Genomic DNA, 17,978 nt, shown 5'->3' with positions numbered 1-17,978 from the left:
ATTAAGAAAAGATGAAGTATTATTCAAAAAGGGACTAAATTAGTGGTGAATATAAATCAATGCACACATATGAAGAATGGCTTACAAGGTGTGGATTGCAAAGTTCGACAACTAGACTCTAAGAGATCTGATTGAGGTGTATAAGGTGCTGAAGGGGTTGACTAAAGAAGAGGAAGGTCTATTCTCTCTCATAAGTGAGAGAAGAACCATCAAATAACAGAAGAATATATTTTGTGACATTCACTTATGGGCAGCTCGTCGTCAGACATTGGAGTATAGTGCCTTCCAAAGAGCCAGATTCACTGCCTCTACCAAAGTTAAAAATTGAATTGGATGGTTACTTAGTGGGAATGTTATGAATGTGTTCTGTTTTATTTTATTTTTGTATTTTTGGCTGATGTAGGAAAAAGTCCACTTCCTTGCGTTATTTAACCTTATTAATACTAATTCTACCTTGTCTTGATTTTAATTTCAGCCCTATATGTGTGTATATTATATTATTTTCGACATTTTTCTTTCAGAAATACTTGATGATATAGGAGAACACACAGATCGCACAAGGGAACGCCTTATTAGAGAGACTAGAAATGTAACAACTGTAACAAGAAAGTCAGGTTCTTGTGGTATGTACTTTATTTATTGATTTTATAAATTAAATTTTAATTCTTTCCTTTTTTGGCTTTAATCTGCTGTAAGGCCATATTAATATGTATGATCCTGTGGGTCCTAGAAGTGGCATTTTGAGGGAAAATAAAGTATGGTTATGATGTGTATAATGCTTAAGTATCTGTAAACAGTGGCATACATTTTTATTATAAACTATAAATAGTAACAATATTGTATAATTTGAAGGATATGTCTGTGACCTGTATTGTATCCTTGAGAGGTTATGCATTTCAGGAAAAAATCCTGGAGACATTATATAATTTGAAGGATATGCCTATGACCAGGTCATAGGCATATCCTTCAGATGTTATACATTTCAAGGAAAAAATCCTGGAGACATATAAGCTAGAAGGAGAGGAACTAAAAGTGGTTCAAGACTAAAAATAATTCAGTTACAGTTCAATCTGACAAATTTTCCATATTTTAGCCATTGTAAACAGCTGGCTAGGAAGACACATGGCATTCTTGTCCATGATTTATAGGATATTTGGCCAAATAAAACAACAACAATAGGATATTTGATAGTGGGAAGGACATCATTCTTCCTCTATACAAGACAGTGGTTGGACTGCATTTGTAATATTTTATTCAGTCTGGAGGCCACACCTGAAAAAAAAAAAAAAAAAAGACAACTTCTGGCAAAGGCTTAAAGAAAGGAGATATTGCAATGCAAAAAAAAAAAAAAAAAAAAAGAATTACTGAATTTTGATATTCTTACATAATTTCATAAACATAATCTAGACATAATAAATGAGCTAGACGTGTCAACCACCTACAGCTCCAGCTGTTTGTTTGTTTGTTGTTTTGGTTTTTAGGAGCATTAGCAACTAAGGCCATATTGCTCCGGGATATGCGGTGGTCATTCCCTGACCTTTCCGCATTCTCCGTTTTGGTGGTGACGGGCTGGAACCCCGGTCTAATCAAGAAGCGTGTGCTACGCACTGCTGCTCCTTCCCACCTGGCTACAGAGGCGACCCTACAGCTCCAGCAGTGGAGAATCAAACATTGATATAACACTATCCACACTGGTGCTGATGAGGAAGATCTGACACTGAACTGTACATGACTTGTGAACATCCAGTGACCATAGGCTGATTACTTTATGAAATATCATGTTTTCATGCAGCTTGGCTACTTTTTCCCAATGTATATGACATTTAGATTTATAACAATGAAAGGCAATTTGGCCACAGCTGCCCTTGTGCCACTAAACAGCCATACAACATGCAGAATTGAGATTTTGCCTCATATGTATTAATTGGGTGAGGTTTTATGAGGTGTCACCAAGAGGATCAGCACCCTTCCAGATCAGTACTTTGAACAGTGGGATGGCTCAAGAAAAACTGATCTCACCCAAAACCTCCTGCTACAAGTCTCCAGAGCTTCTGTGTGCAAAAGAAGAAAGAAACCGAACAGCATTTGTGTTGGGTTTCCATAGTGGAATTGATATCTTACTCAATTAGAAACAACCTTAAAAAAGTACAGAGGGACTTTTGGAGGGAAAAGGACTGGACCATCTGACCTCATTAGCTCCTTGCAGTGGCAGTACAAAGCTATCCGAAAATGTTACACAAATGCCATCTATCAAAGCAGCAAGCTTGAGAACACCTTGTTTCCATAGAAGGCAACTCCAATCCATGGGGTGTTGTGCACAAGTTAATCAGAACAAGCTCAATACAGCAGATATCATCAGTTTAGCTCGAGGAACAATTACTTGGGGCAACACTATGATGCGGCTTGCAAGTTTGCCACTATTAATACTAATAACAGTGATTTCACATTGTCATCTCTGCCTGTAGGTTTTGGTTCTTGCCCTTCTACAGGCAGAAAGTACTATATATGTGTAGTGTAATAAAATGTCAGTTAAGCTTTTTAAAGTAAGAGCAGTCATAGTTGAATTAAAGGAGACATTAGTTTTTGATGCAGGGTTTATTGTAATACACCACTCTGCACGATGCAAAAGATGACTGTAAAAAAAGGGTTTGACTTATACAGTGCAAACGTGATTAAGCAAAAATTTTATATACAAGAATGTACATGCAGTTATATACTGTACATACATGCATTTCATTTTATATGATAGAATGTATATAAATCTTTTATAGTGTTTGGAAACAATTTTTATCCCTCTAGTTTTCATTATAGTACAGGTAGCCCTCGATTTATGCCGGGGTTAGGTTCCTGGGGGACAGGTGCAAATGGAATTGGTGCATATAGAACCCTTAATGTCATGGAGTCAATGAGAAATCACAGGTTCAGGGCACCAAAAATTTTACTTACCACTTTGCATTGATTGTTTCATTTTATCAGCATTATTCATATTTGTAGTAATAGTCGATGGTGGCATATTCATTAGGGCAGCTTTCACCAGCCTCCGAATAACATTTTTCTCCAATTTTCCGTTCTCTGAATAACCTCCATCTTATTTTCCAGTGTGATTGTTTTTTTTTTTTTTTTTTTTTTTTTTTTTCGCACTTTCATTTGTACTAGGATTTGTTGAACTTCTTTTACCAGACACAGCGTCTCTTTATTCTATTAAATTAAAAACTTTATAACACTTTTTTTCTTTTTTCTTTTTTTTTTTAATGAAAACGCCAAACACGAGAGGTATTAGAACCTGTAGTACTTGGTACTGTGCATGGGTTGGAGGTTGAGAAGATGAAAGAAGATATTTTTTGACATTAGACTTGAACTTCTGTAGACTGTAATTTTCAGGAAATATGTATGAAGGAAGCAGGACCACCGCTTGGGTGTCAGCTGCCCATGCGCAAACTTTCATAAGACTGCCCTCTGCTAGAAAGGGGTTACAAAAATAATTCAAAATTTTATTATATATTTATTATTCTAATCACAGTACAACCATTTCAAAGTATTGTTAAATATATCATAAAAACAGAAAAATTATAAATAGGTCACAAAATAAATTTTTGGCATAAAAAACAGATTACATAGTATGATAATAATCAGTTCAACTTTTTAATAATAAGTATCATTAAAAAAAATATATATACAGGCATACCTCGGTTAACGTTACCTCTGATAACGAAGCTTCGATATAACGAAGTCCGCAATTTCAAGCCCCATTTAACATAAAAAAAATATTCCAGTTTAATCATCTGAAATCTAAACAAAGTGAAGAAATTACGGAAACCTTTGGGGCTTCTCGTGGTTGGTTCGAGAAATTTAAAAAACAGGCCAGGATTCATAGTGTAAAATTAGCAGGAGAAGATGCAAATAAGTTTCCAGAAAAACTAAAGGAAATAATTGAACGTGAAAATTTTCACCAAATTTGGTGTTCAGTGTTGACGAAAGCGGTTTGTTCTGGAAACGGCTACCAACAAAAAGCTTCATTTCTATTGAAGAAAAATCAGCTGCTGGGTTCAAAGCAGCCAAAGACCGTTTAACGTTACTCTTTGGATCAAATGCCTCTGGCGATTATAAATTAAAATTGCTATTAGTTTACCATTCAGAAAATCCGAGGGCGTTAAAAGGTAACATAAAAATGAATTTACCTGTAATATGGAAAGCAAATAGAAAAGCGTGGGTTACCAAGGAGTTATTTACTGATTGGTTTGTTAATCACTTTTGTCCTGAAGTAAAACGGTATTGTCAAAAAACAACTTTGAAGAAAAACCTCTTTTGTTGTTAGACAATGCTCCGGGACATCCTACTGATCTTAACATGTTGGACACATGCATTCCTGTCAAAGTTGTGTTTCTTCCAGCAAACACAACTTCCCTGATTCAACCATTGGATCAGGGAATAATAGCATCATTTAAAGCTTATTATCTGTGTCAACATTAAGCAATTTAACTGAACTAGAGGATAAAGAGGAAATGACAGTTAAAACTTTTTGGAAAAACTACACCATTAAAAACGCAATTGAAAACATTGATAGTTCTTGGAAAGAAGTCACTAAGAAATGCTTAAATGGAGTTTGGCGCAAAATATGGCCAGAAGTTGTACTAGAAGAAGAAAATAACATCCAAGAAATTAGAAATGAAGTTATCCAGATGGCTCAATCAATAGGTTTCGAAAATGTTGATGAAGCGGATGTTAGAAATTTATTGAATGCAGAAGATGATGGTTTTTCAGTGGAAGATTTAGAAAACCTTGTTAGCAACGAAGACAAAGATAATGAAGACGAAGTTAAAGAAGTTCCTGCCGAAAAAGTGTTAACAACCAAAGATTTAAAAAGGTGCTTAAATGACATTGAAAACGTTTTAAATTTTTTTAGTGAAAATGATCCTGATTTAGGAAGAAGTTTTATTGTTAATCGATCAGTGTTAAATGCAATAACTCCGTATAGGCAATTGTTAAATGAAAGAGAAAAAAAGCATAAGCAATCAACTTTAGACTCATATTTTAAAATGTGATTTCACTAAGTTGACTGTTTATTTAATAAAACTTTTCTTTGTTCGAAAAAAAAGCTTTTCATTTTCTTTATGTAGGAACGTATCCCTATTCTGGCCATAGTATTTTTACCTCTGAAAACGAAGTTTCGCTTAACGAAGTAATTTCGTGGAATGCATCCTATTCGTTATTCGAGGTATGCCTGTATATATATATATATACAGTGGAACTTCTCTATTATGAACTTCTATTTAACGAATTTCTTTATATTACAAATTATTTTGCAAAACATTGCACCTCGAAACGAAATTACACGTAAAATTAACCCCATATAGCAAAGTGTTAGTCTCTCTATAACGAATTTTTAAAAAAATTAGTAAAAGCATTTTTGAAGATTTTCAAGCATTTACTGCTAAACAGCCACTCAAATATACTGCCTCCTTCCTTCCGAAATTGCACATTAGCATCTGGAATTAAATAATCATCCTATTTATCAATGGACGTCAATGGCCACACATGTGGCCATTGACGTCCGTAGGAGGGTCTTTGTTTCATTTTTGTTACAGTTATTAAACAAAATGGGTTTTCTTAAAAATGGTTGTAAACTTTACAATAAATAGGGTAGATTTGTAAATTGATGTTGGCTCAGGGGAAAATGAAATTCGCTGCGGTAAACCTTTAGCGTGCTGCGGCGGCAATACATAGAATGCTACCATAGTCGGTTTTTAGTAACACCTACTGAGTGACATTCGCTTCTCACGTCAACTGTACCATGTGACCTTCCTGTCAATCATTATATGATATGTCCGTTCTCATCTAACTGGACTCACAGTAGATGGTTTTCATGAATTTTTTTTTTAATTTCATTCGTCATCAATCACATAGGTTATATGCTCTTGTATTTTTTTTTTCTGAAAAGTAACATACAGCATACATTAATCATAAATTTTCTTTCACGTATATGTGAATGAAAGCAGAATCAAAGAAATTCACAAAGTCGTAATTTCTTCAAAGTGATTGATAGGAAAGGTCACATGATACTGTTGAATTGGCAAGCGAATGTCATTGAGTAGGCGGTACTAATAATTCACTATATGGCCAGTGCAGCGAAGTTTGCGGTGTGTGTGTATCGGCAAGAGCTGCAGTCCAGCAATTGTTGAAACAATGTCGAAGAGAAAGTGTTTAAGTATTAATGATAAAGCAAAGATTGTTAAGATATTGACGAGGGTTTTAAGAAAAAAGATGTTGCGGAGAAATATGGCATACCTGCAAGCAGTTTATCTACGATTTTAAAAAATCGAGAATCAATTTTAAATGCAATTGAAGGAGGAGCAGACAAGAGACGAATTAAGTTGTGTATATACGAAGATGTTGATAAAGCTGTTCTAAAATGGATGCGAATGATACGTGAAAAGAATATCCCAATATCGGGCCTAATAATTAAGCAATAGGCTCTGAAATTTGCACAGTCCCTTAGACATACAGAATTTAATGTGAGCACTGGGTGGCTAGATAAATTTAAGCATACAGAATTTAATGCGAGTACTGGGTGGCTAGATAAATTTAAGAAGCACCACAGAATTGTGGAGAAAGTGTTAATGTAAGCGAAGAAGATTGCAACAGTTGGAGAAACATGAGTGTAAGGATGTTTTTAATGCTGACGAAATGAGTTTATTCTTTAAATGTTTACTGAATAGAACACTTGCTTTTAAGGATGATAAATGTTTTGGCTGAAAGCAAAGAAAGAGTCACTGTGCTAGTTGGAGCAAATATGACTGGAAAGGAAAAATTAAGACTTTTAGTCATCGGAATATCAAAATACCCAAGATGTTTCAGAGACACAAAACCTTTGGAAGTTCACTACACCTTTAATAAAAAAGCATGGATGACAAGTGATATGTTTGAAGAATGGATATTAAAACTAGACAAGCGTATAACAAAAGAAAAAAGGAAAATCGTGTTGGTAACTGACAACTGTCCGGCACATCCTGCCAGTATTTCTGCCAAACTTAAAAGTGCAAAGTTTTTGTTTTTACCACAAAACGTAACGTCAAAACTCCAGCCAATGGACCAAGGCATTATTAAAAATTTTAAATTTCATTATCGAAAGGGAATAATAATGAAGGTTGTCAATGCGTTATCAGAAAATAGAAACTTGGAGGTTACAATTAACCTTAGCGATTGCATCTCTGAACTGGCAAAAGTTTGGACAAACGATGTCACCGGATACACTATTCAAAATTGCTTTTCTAAAGTGGGATTTGCATTGAATACAGAAGTCGAACAACAACTGGACAAACAAGATGAACTGCCCCTTTCACAACTGAAAAACTTTTGGACATTATTAGAATCGTCCAGAAACATCGAAAATAAAATAACACTGGATAGTTATGTTTATGTAGATCAAGATCTGACTACAACAAAACATCCAAATGAAGATGAAGTACTGCTGAACAGTGTTAGATGCAACCATGATCACGAAGAAATTAACAATGACGCTGAAGATGCATCAGAACAACCCATAGAAAAGCCAACTCATGAAGAAATGATTAATGCTTTTAAAACGGTTCGTATGGGTCTACAGTTTTGTGAAAATGTTCCTCATAATGTTTTTAATGCTCTGAACAAATGCGAGGTTTTCTTTGAGAATCAGACATTTTTTAATTGTACTGTGCAAATGAAAATTAGATTTTTTTTTAATCTGTGATACTTACCGGCGAAAATTGTGTAAACGTAATTTAAATAAGTATGTTTTTGAAATAAAATACATTAAAAATAAATGTAGATTCGTTTTCATTTTCTAATTAGATGATTTCTAATAAAAAAGATATTCTGTGTATAACAAAATTTCTCTATAACGAATTTTTTCGCTGAATTTATCAAATTCGTTATAGGGAAGTTCGACTGTGTATATATATATATTTTCTGGTGCCAAAATATTTACCGGTAAGTACCAGAGACTACAAACTCAAGAAAAACGAACACGAAATAATGAAGTTTTTATAAGAACGAAAATGAAATTAATAAATTCTGTGGACCACATATTATTTTTGCCCCAAGGGATAAAAACGTACAAGATTATATTGTTTTAAATAAAACATAAAATATATAAATAATTTTTTGCATACATTTACAATCTACCAATGATGCTACTAAGGTTTGTTCTAAGTTCGCAGAGAACAAACATAAATGAGAACTACTAGAAGGCGATTAAATAAATATACCAATTAACGTTAATGTGTTTATCTATTGTGCAGAATGTAAACCTAATTTTAAGTTAGGATAATTATAGAACATATTTTTTTTTTTAGTTATGTATTGTGAAAAATAAATAATATGAGAACAAGTTTTAACAGTTATTTAATTTCAGTTCAGGAAAATGACAATGGATTCTTTTAGGTGGGATCATCCAAATTGGAAATTAACAAAATTAAAAAAAAAATTTTTTTTTTGTTCCTGGTAAATTTATTTATTTATTCTGTAAAAGTAAATATAATAAATATTACATACCTTTAGATTTAAAATAAATAAATGCACAAGGCATAATACTTTAAGAGTTTGGTATCTATATAATATCGGTGTTTAGATACACCATAGATAACTCTTAATAAACTACAAAGTAGTTGTTGTAGGCATCATTTGCTGTTTCTCATATTGTGCTCTGCCTTCACGACGAGTTGCCATGATATTGCACTACTTCGAATAAGTAACTCTTCACTAATAGAGAAGACTATTGTTACTTATTCTCAGTTGAGTACCACCACCCAGACAGCACTGTTTCACGGCTATTGGCCGATCATCAGTGGGTGGGCAGGTACCCTGGTAATGCAGACATGATGACCCAGTTGTGAAGTTAATCACACAATATGAGAGATGCCAAGAGGTGTAGATGTCAATATTTAAAATAAATAAATGCACAAGGCATAATACTTTAAGAGTTTGGTATCTATATAATATCGGTGTTTAGATACACCATAGATAACTCTTAATAAACTACAAAGTAGTTGTTGTAGGCATCATTTGCTGTTTCTCATATTGTGCTCTGCCTTCACGACGAGTTGCCATGATATTGCACTACTTCGAATAAGTAACTCTTCACTAATAGAGAAGACTATTGTTACTTATTCTCAGTTGAGTACCACCACCCAGACAGCACTGTTTCACGGCTATTGGCCGATCATCAGTGGGTGGGCAGGTACCCTGGTAATGCAGACATGACGACCCAGTTGTGAAGTTAATCACACAATATGAGAGATGCCAATCACACAATATGAGAGATCTCATATTGTGTGATTAACTTCACAACTGGGTCGTCATGTCTGCATTACCAGGGTACCTGCCCACCCACTGATGATCGGCCAATAGCCGTGAAACAGTGCTGTCTGGGTGGTGGTACTCAACTGAGAATAAGTAACAATAGTCTTCTCTATTAGTGAAGAGTTACTTATTCGAAGTAGTGCAATATCATGGCAACTCGTCGTGAAGGCAGAGCACAATATGAGAAACAGCAAATGATGCCTACAACAACTACTTTGTAGTTTATTAAGAGTTATCTATGGTGTATCTAAACACCGATATTATATAGATACCAAACTCTTAAAGTATTATGCCTTGTGCATTTATTTATTTTAAATATTGACATCTACACCTCTTGGCATCTCTCATATTGTGTGATTAACTTCACAACTGGGTCGTCATGTCTGCATTACCAGGGTACCTGCCCACCCACTGATGATCGGCCAATAGCCGTGAAACAGTGCTGTCTGGGTGGTGGTACTCAACTGAGAATAAGTAACAATAGTCTTCTCTATTAGTGAAGAGTTACTTATTCGAAGTAGTGCAATATCATGGCAACTCGTCGTGAAGGCAGAGCACAATATGAGAAACAGCAAATGATGCCTACAACAACTACTTTGTAGTTTATTAAGAGTTATCTATGGTGTATCTAAACACCGATATTATATAGATACCTTTAGATTGTAAACTATAATTATATGCCCACGCTGGACATGGACTTTGCACTAAGATAGACAAGACTGGATTAAAGTGACCAGACATCCTGGATTATGTGGGACAGTCCTGGATATAACCGTGGCAAAGCCAGGAAAACCAATGGGACAACAGAAAAGAGTTTTTGTTTTTTCGGTAATAAATAAGTTGTGAATGTCAACAAAAACACAACTGACATAGAAATGCTGAAAGCAACTACAAGTTAATTGCAATATTGCTAATTCTTGTGAAGAATTTTATGAAGAAATAGTGAATAATGAAGAATTATTAAGAAAAATTCACTCGGTGGAAAAATATATTTAATTATATTATTTAATTTCTCTTGTTTTCATTGGTAAAAGAAGTATGTGTTATTTCACAGAAAAAAAAAAAACCTAACTTTTTTTCACTAAACAAAATGAAAGTTAATTAAAAACATGACGCCTCTAATAAGTGTTTTTTTTTTTTTTTTTCCCTTTTAATTATAACACTGTTTTTCTCAGTTCATGTCCATACAACTTTTTGTTCACCATGTAGCGTAACACGAGGGGTACCATTACAGAATTTGAGCCATTCTGTAAAAAAAAGTAATAATATAGGCTATATATATATATTTTTTTTTTTTCCTTTTTTTTTTTTTTTTTTTTTTAATATTCAACTAATCAAACCCAAATGCTGCCCCTGTCCGGGGCACATCCTGAACACCTGCACGCGGCGGCCCTGGAAGTGTGGTTGTTCCAGAAAACGGCAGTTGAATGAATAAATAAAGAAGATGAAAAGTTGGTTCTGTGAGTTTGAAGTTGGACAGTAAATGGATGTTGGCTGGTGGTGGCACACGTTTGGACTGTTTTGAAAGAGAGCAGGAATTATAGAAGCCAATTCAGAAAAACAGTGCCCATGGAAGTATCTGTAGAAAAGGCATGCAGCAGAAACAGAACATCTGTGAGACAGAGTGGAGAGACTCTGCTAGAGATGAGTCATTAATCTAACTGTCCTCTTCTGAATGGAATCTAGAAGCATGAGAGAGGTTTTAGGGGCACCACCCCAGATGTGGGAACAATATTCCATGGTAGGGCGGATTTGCGATTTGTACAGAGTGAACAGCTGTTTGAAAGAAAAGTAACACCGGGAGTGAAAGAGAAACCAAGTTTTTTAGATGCAGAGGAAGCAATATTTGTAATGTGCTTGTGCCAAAAGAGATTAGAAGTCAGAGCAATCCCCAAAAGAGATATATCATCTTGCCTAGAAATCAGAGTGACACCAAAGATAAGCATAGGAGCATAAGAATCCTTTTTGTGCGATATCAGACAGGACTGAGTTTTAGAAGGATTGAAATCAACTAAGTTGTCTTGAATTCCCCACTGGAGAATTATCTGGAGATTGGCATTAAGGAATTGGTAGTGGATATTCAAGAAGTTGAAACTGATTGAGCAGGGCGAGTTTTCTTAAACTGGATAGTGGAATGCAATGTGCTATCATCAGCAAAACTATGGATAGGATTTCCGGTCAGTGGAAGAAGGTCATTAATATACAAGAGGAAAAGAGTGGGGAAAGAACTGAACCTTGGGGGACACCAGCATTAGAGCAGAAGTTAGAAGACAGAGCCATCTACCCATCACCCTCAGTGAGCAGTCAGAGAAAACTGGGTAACCAATTACAAAAAACAGTTGACAAACCATAAGATGGAAGCTTGTTTAGAAGACCTTTATGCCAAACACAACCAAATCTTTTGAGATGTCAAGAGTAACTGCATGTGTTTCACCAAACTTTTCCATTAAATTTGCCCATAAATGGGTAACATAAGCCAGAATATCATCAGTGGATTGACAGTGACGGAATCCATACTGGCGATCGTTGATCAGATGGAAGGTTTCTAGATAGTTTGAGTTGGCGGTTAATCGATTTCTCCATTACTTTTACTTTAGAAAGAGTAAAAGTAATTGCAATGGGATGATAATTGGATGGAATGGATTTGTCACCCTTTTTTAGGAACTGGCTGGATATGAGCAAATTTGGAAGCAGAAGGAAAAACACTTTTGCTCATACCATCAGGACCTGGAGGTTTCTTAGCATCAAGATTCATCAAAATCCTTCTGACATCCTTTTTGATGGAAGACCACAGTAGGCACTGAATGAAGCTGCTGGGAATGGTTGGAGGTGTTTTACCAAGATCAGACATAGCTGAGTGGTCAGGAGCGAGAGTGCATAGCATGCGTTCCTTAAGTGGACCGGGGTTCAAGCCCGTGACTACTAAATACAGGCAGTCCTCGTATAGCACGATAGTTGTGTTCCTAGAAACCCTCATGCAATGCAAAATCGCGCAATATAAACAACAGGCCCTATGGGAAAAATAGGGTTAGGTGCCGACCACCCAAGATTGAATACACATTTGTAACCAAAACATTACCAAACAATAAATAATTGTAATAAAATACTTAAGTATTTTAGAAAGTTCCATCTCTTCCAATTCTTTGTGTCTTAATCTAATGGATTTTAATTACACTTTGAGTTGTTCTTGCTATGAAAGTTGTTTTTATTTTCTCTGCATTCTTTGTAATTCTCGGCGTTGCCTCATTTAGGTCTGTAGTTCGTGCAGTATCACATGGTCTTTCATTTCGCTCAAAGCGTTTCACAATTTCATATTTTTTCCCTATCGACAGTCGGACTGGCCATAAGCCTTATTGGGGAAACTCCTGTGGGCCGGAGGCCAGTGTGATTTTTGCCATAAACCATAATATGAGGCCACTATAAATTTTCCCGGGTAAGACTTTTTGTACCAGTCCGCCTCTGTTTATCGATATTGCTTTTCCTTTTCTCTCTGAATCTGCAGTGTCTCCACAAGGACGCTTCCTTTTCATACCTTTTAAAGTATTTTACTGATTTTTAGGGAATAAAGCACAATTACAAAATGAGGAGGCACGCTTGATACATATAAACAAAGCTGTGCGCGTGTAGCAACTGAATAAACAACACCGTAAAGGCAGAGATACACTATTAACACCTCACATTTTACTAAAGCACATTTCTAAGGGTTACTAGCATAAAACAATAAAAACAATTTCCAGTTGCATTTCTGCTAGTAGAATCTGTTATAAACTGGTAGTAAACTCGATCTAATTGCATTTGCGATTATACCAACAGCTGGAATTTGTTGGTTTTTATGTTATTATGGTGAAATGTGTTTCCCCTTCACTGATATAAAAAACATGAATACATTTTCAGAATCTTCTCTTCATTCCTATCGTGTTGCGTTTGGTTGGGGTGATTCTGTGTTCGACTGCCATTTCTTGTAAACACAAAGGCGAATCGTGCATAAGCAAATTTGGTTCGTGTTATATAAAATATCGTTCCCCTATTTATAAATCGTGTATGTTCGAATTCATGTAGTGTAAACAAGTGTTATACGAGGACTGACTGTACGATAAATATTTGTATTGACGATTTATTGTGAACTCTATTGACTTGGTTGTCATGCCGGAGTATAAACAGAAGCATTTTTAATCATTAATTCACGAGTTTGAAAAAAATGGGATGCTAGCAGGTCAGCTTTATCCTTGGCTGAAGTGACAATAGAACCATCTGGTTTTGACAGAGGTGGGAACAGAGATGAGCAAAAGTTGCCGAACACTGCACACAGCTATCACTGTTATTAATTATTTAATTTATTAATAGCACAATTAATAAAAATTGTTAGCATAATAAATTTTGAACAGGTGTAAATGGCTTAAACAACAACCCACTGAATGCTTTGCTGCATGGACCTTTACCACCCACATCCATGAATGGCTACTTTGAGGGCAGGAAGCTTTCTCATCTTTGATTGGCTATGATATGGATGCACTAATGTTTGATTGGCTTAGATTTTCCTTGATCTTGTGAACAGTGCATAATACATAGTACAATACGATGCCGATAAATTTTGTCTGATGATTTTAAACTTTCAGTTTATAAATAAATAAAAATAAAAATGGCCTTGTAGTTAGTGGCCAGCGCTATTGCGAATTGGCGCAAAACGAGGGCTACCTGTATACAAATATAGGTAGCCCTCGAGGGCCACATGTGAACACAAATAGATCAATTTTTTTTTTACCTTCTAACAGGCATTCAAAAAAGAAAAAAAAATTTAATAGTTGATGCATAATATACATAACATACCATTCAGTTTTTTTTTTTTTTTTTTTCCGATTAAAAATAGGAAATAGTTTAAAATGTGCATTTTATAACTTTATTCTGGCCCTATATTGGATAAATACGAACAAATAATATCTTTAGTAACAGTGACTTCCAATGACTGGCATCGTAGAATGAGAGAAATTGGAAAATTAACACAGGACCAGGCATGTGTATTTTATAAAGAAAAACAAAACCATTAAGATTTTTTATAGTTATACTTAGTTAAAAGGTAATCAGTGAAGCAGATTGAAACTGAATATCTTATTAAAGGAATATTAAAATTCACACTAGTATAATTCTTATAGATATTTTAATTTTTAGCTATCTCATTTTCTGTTGATAAAATGCACAAAGAATGCTTGCTAGAGGATTAAATACCTGCAATCTTGTCATACCTTTGTTTTATGAATATTGAAAATGAAAGCTTTAATAATGTGACTAACGACTCATGTAGTTTTTATCAGATTAGTGAAGGTGTAATTAAATATTTTTCTGTAGTTTGATACTTTTTTTTTCTTTTGATAGGTTATTGGGTTGTAATCGTACTACTTCTCATAGCAATTATTGTCATAGTTGCAGTCCCGAAACCATAGAGATTAAGGTAAGTTTCAGCTATCTTACTATGTTGTGCAAAATTTATGAAAAAAATCATAATTGGTACTTTCAGAGTTAAATTTATTGAATAAAGTTCTCTTTTAGTATTTTTTCAATTTTAAGGAAGTTTTTATTTTTTATTTATTTTTTTTCTTTTTTCAGATTTTCAAGATCATCCCTAGCCCACAAGCTGTATAATATTTGTAATAAAGACAATCATATGTATTTTTCATTGTTTAAAATAACCGATTTAAAAATAAATTGTATTAATTGATAGATGTTGCATTGTCTCTCATTAGTCTTGTGGTATTGGTGTGTTGTTTCCTACATCTTATACACTTTGTAACCGCCGAAATATGACCATTGACTTAATGTTATGAACTTTCCCCAGGTGTCAATAATGTTTTACACATGTCATGTGACCTTCCAACCTCTCTACAGAGCACCTCACAATTGTACTTGCAGTGGCCAGTAATGGATACATATGTTGCCAGCCTGCTTGGTGCCTAATTAGATTGAGATCTGAGGATTTAGCAAACAAGGAGGGGAAGTTGATATTTAGTCTTCCAGATATTCTGCTAATCATATTTCTGTATATCTGGTGTGCTACAATGTCCATTCTAAAAATGCCATCACAAACAATAAGAACATGATGGTGTACTTGATTCACAATGGTAATTGATTCAGATGATCTGCAATTTCTCAGAAATTCCTAATAAAACATTTTGTAGATCATGACATTACTGAACTATATGTATAATGTTATATTTGCCAATCTGTATGTCATATCAAAGCAACTAAGGCTATGAGGCATTAGTATATTGTGTAATTAAATTGTATGTATTCTATAGTTTGCCTGTTTGCTGGACTAAAAACCCCAAGTTCCAGGAGATAAAACTATGCAAACCTCTCCTAAGGCTGACTAACTCAGCCATGTTAAAAAAGCACATAAAAATTCCTGGTTGGTTTGACTAGAAATTTCATATTCACATGCTGTTCCATAAATTATTCAGATATTTTTACATATTTGAAGCAAAAACCATGTTAAATAAATTTAACATTGTGAGATACAAATTCACAATGGTTTACAACTTCCGCAACGGTAGGTGAAGAACAATATTTCACCAACTAGCAACTTGTGGAAGTGTTGACTTGAATGCCTCTAGTTATTCCCAGTTTGATGGAAGGAACGTATAGGGCTACTGAAAGTGGGTCTAGACAGCATGGCATTGTGTTCTGATACCCACGACATTGCTCATTCGTTGGAGTGGGAGAGAAACACCTATTAAACTAGTACCAATCAACCTCATCAATTTTTAAAAATAAGCGTGTGTTAATATGTAGAATACCATCTAATAAAAGATGGTTGTGGTCCTGCTTGCCTTTTGTTTTGTTAAAATAAGCCATTCACTTTTGGGAAAGAAATCTTATTTCAGTAATCACTTAAGTGTATTCTCATCAGATTTCAGACTAGTACAAATACAATTTTTTTTTTTTTTTTAGTTGTGCTAATAATGAAGTTTTATCCTTCCTACAAGAATGTTGTCACTTAGACGACTAGACTAAGTGTTATTAATAAGAGAAATTTACATTTCTGTTTCAGATCTGGAAGACTGCTCTCTGAATCAGAATAGATAATATTAATTGCACTTTAATGCGAAGTGTGCTATTGAACATCACTTATAAATAGGATTATTGTCAAATTAAAGGAAAAAGTCATTGACATATCCATATATTCATCCTTTATTATATTGTTTATTTATTGCCACGTAGCCATTACTTGGCCAAAAAAATAGGCCTTGGACCTTGGCCTTTTTCTTTTGCCTTAGTCATGGCTGCATTTCAGTTGATTGCATCACGCAGTTATGTGATGTTTTTTAAATACCTTTATGAAGTACTGTACTCACTTTTAGCTACTGTTGATAAGGAAGTACTGTGCTTTGAATGGCTTCTCTCTACATCTGTTTTATGGCTTTTGTGAATTTATTTTATCAGTTCTTATTAGAAATTTTCAGTTTACACATTTATCCCTCCTTAATTTTGTATTTTTATTTTTTAAATGCTTATTTTGTTTTCGAATATTGCTTGATTATCATTCACAACAATTTTTATATGAGCTATTACTTTAAATGTAAGGGCACCTCCATAGCCAGGTGGGAAGGAGCAGCAGTGCGTAGCACACGCTTCTTGATTAGACCGGGGTTCGAGCCCATCACCACCAAATACGAACGACGCGGAAAGGTCAGGGAATGACCACCGCATATCCCGGAGCAATATGGCCTTAGTTGCTAATGCTCCTAAAAACCAAATAACAACATAACAATAACTTTAAATGTAATCACTTTTGCAAGTTTGCACTAGTGTTTTAGTGTACATGTAAAATTGCATCCACACATTCATTTTCAGTAGAGATTTTTACTGTTATTTTTTGTTTTATTTTTCTTCTAAAACTGGAATACTGATAGTAATACAAACCTTTTCATAGGAAAGGAATATTTGCTTGGAAGCGATATGCAGTGGGGGAGGCATTCTTCAGATCATGAGGATCTAAACAAAAACTGAAATTTAACTTAAATGTTGCACAACAATAATAAATAATTTGTGTTTCAAATTCTTCTAGACTTTGTGAGGTTGGTTTGTCATTAGTGTGATTTTGTTATAGATATTCATAACATAAGTTGCCAATTCTCAGAACCAAACATAGTGTAATTATTCATGGCAGGAACCAATGGCAAAGGAAAAAATGAAATGAGGACTTAGCATTAGTTGAAGCATATGATGCAAGAAAGCAAGCTTATACAGCATCAGCCAAAAAAAAATTTCCCATTTCACCCATCTGGTCGCTCCAAATGTTTGTCTACTTCGGCCATAAATTTGTTTAAGCTATCAACTTCCACAACAACAGATGGAAGTCTGTTCCATCAATCAACATACCCGCTGGCTAAATGCAAACTTCTGCACATCTATTCTATAACTGTCTTTCCTCAATTTGAATCTATGCCTCCTCAGGTTCTTAATCCGAGCAAGCGGAAGTATCCCGTCAGCATTGAGCCTTTGTAAGAGCACCCCTTTGTTCCACTCACCAACCTTGTACCCTTTTCTGTACTCGTTCTAGTAACTACATCCTTCCTAAAATTATTTCATTAAGATATATCTAATCATGCTGTAAAAATGCTGCAAAAAAGTCGAAGTATGGTTTGTGC

General features: G+C 34.7%; 1 protein-coding gene across 3 annotated transcripts in view; it reads left to right on the top strand.

The window, feature by feature from the left end:
- Window positions 1-15,048, top strand: part of Syx8 (syntaxin 8) — a 48,530-nt gene extending 33,482 nt beyond the window's left edge. For all 3 annotated transcript variants that reach the window (XM_090386408.1, XM_090386407.1, XM_090386409.1), the window contains exons 7-9: window positions 522-623; window positions 14,707-14,782; window positions 14,938-15,048. In XM_090386408.1, the coding sequence (XP_090242534.1) occupies window positions 522-623; window positions 14,707-14,774 (170 nt within the window). In that variant the 3' untranslated portion in view covers window positions 14,775-14,782; window positions 14,938-15,048. The remainder of the gene's footprint in view (window positions 1-521; window positions 624-14,706; window positions 14,783-14,937) is intronic.
- The last annotated feature ends 2,930 nt before the right edge of the window (window positions 15,049-17,978 follow it).

Source organism: Mastigoproctus giganteus, chromosome 12 (genome assembly GCF_048544385.1).
Source record: "Mastigoproctus giganteus isolate SK-2022 chromosome 12, ASM4854438v1, whole genome shotgun sequence".
Classification (NCBI taxonomy): domain Eukaryota; kingdom Metazoa; phylum Arthropoda; class Arachnida; order Uropygi; family Thelyphonidae; genus Mastigoproctus; species Mastigoproctus giganteus.
Note: the sequence above shows the minus strand (reverse complement) of the source record. Positions and strands in the feature narration are given on the sequence as shown.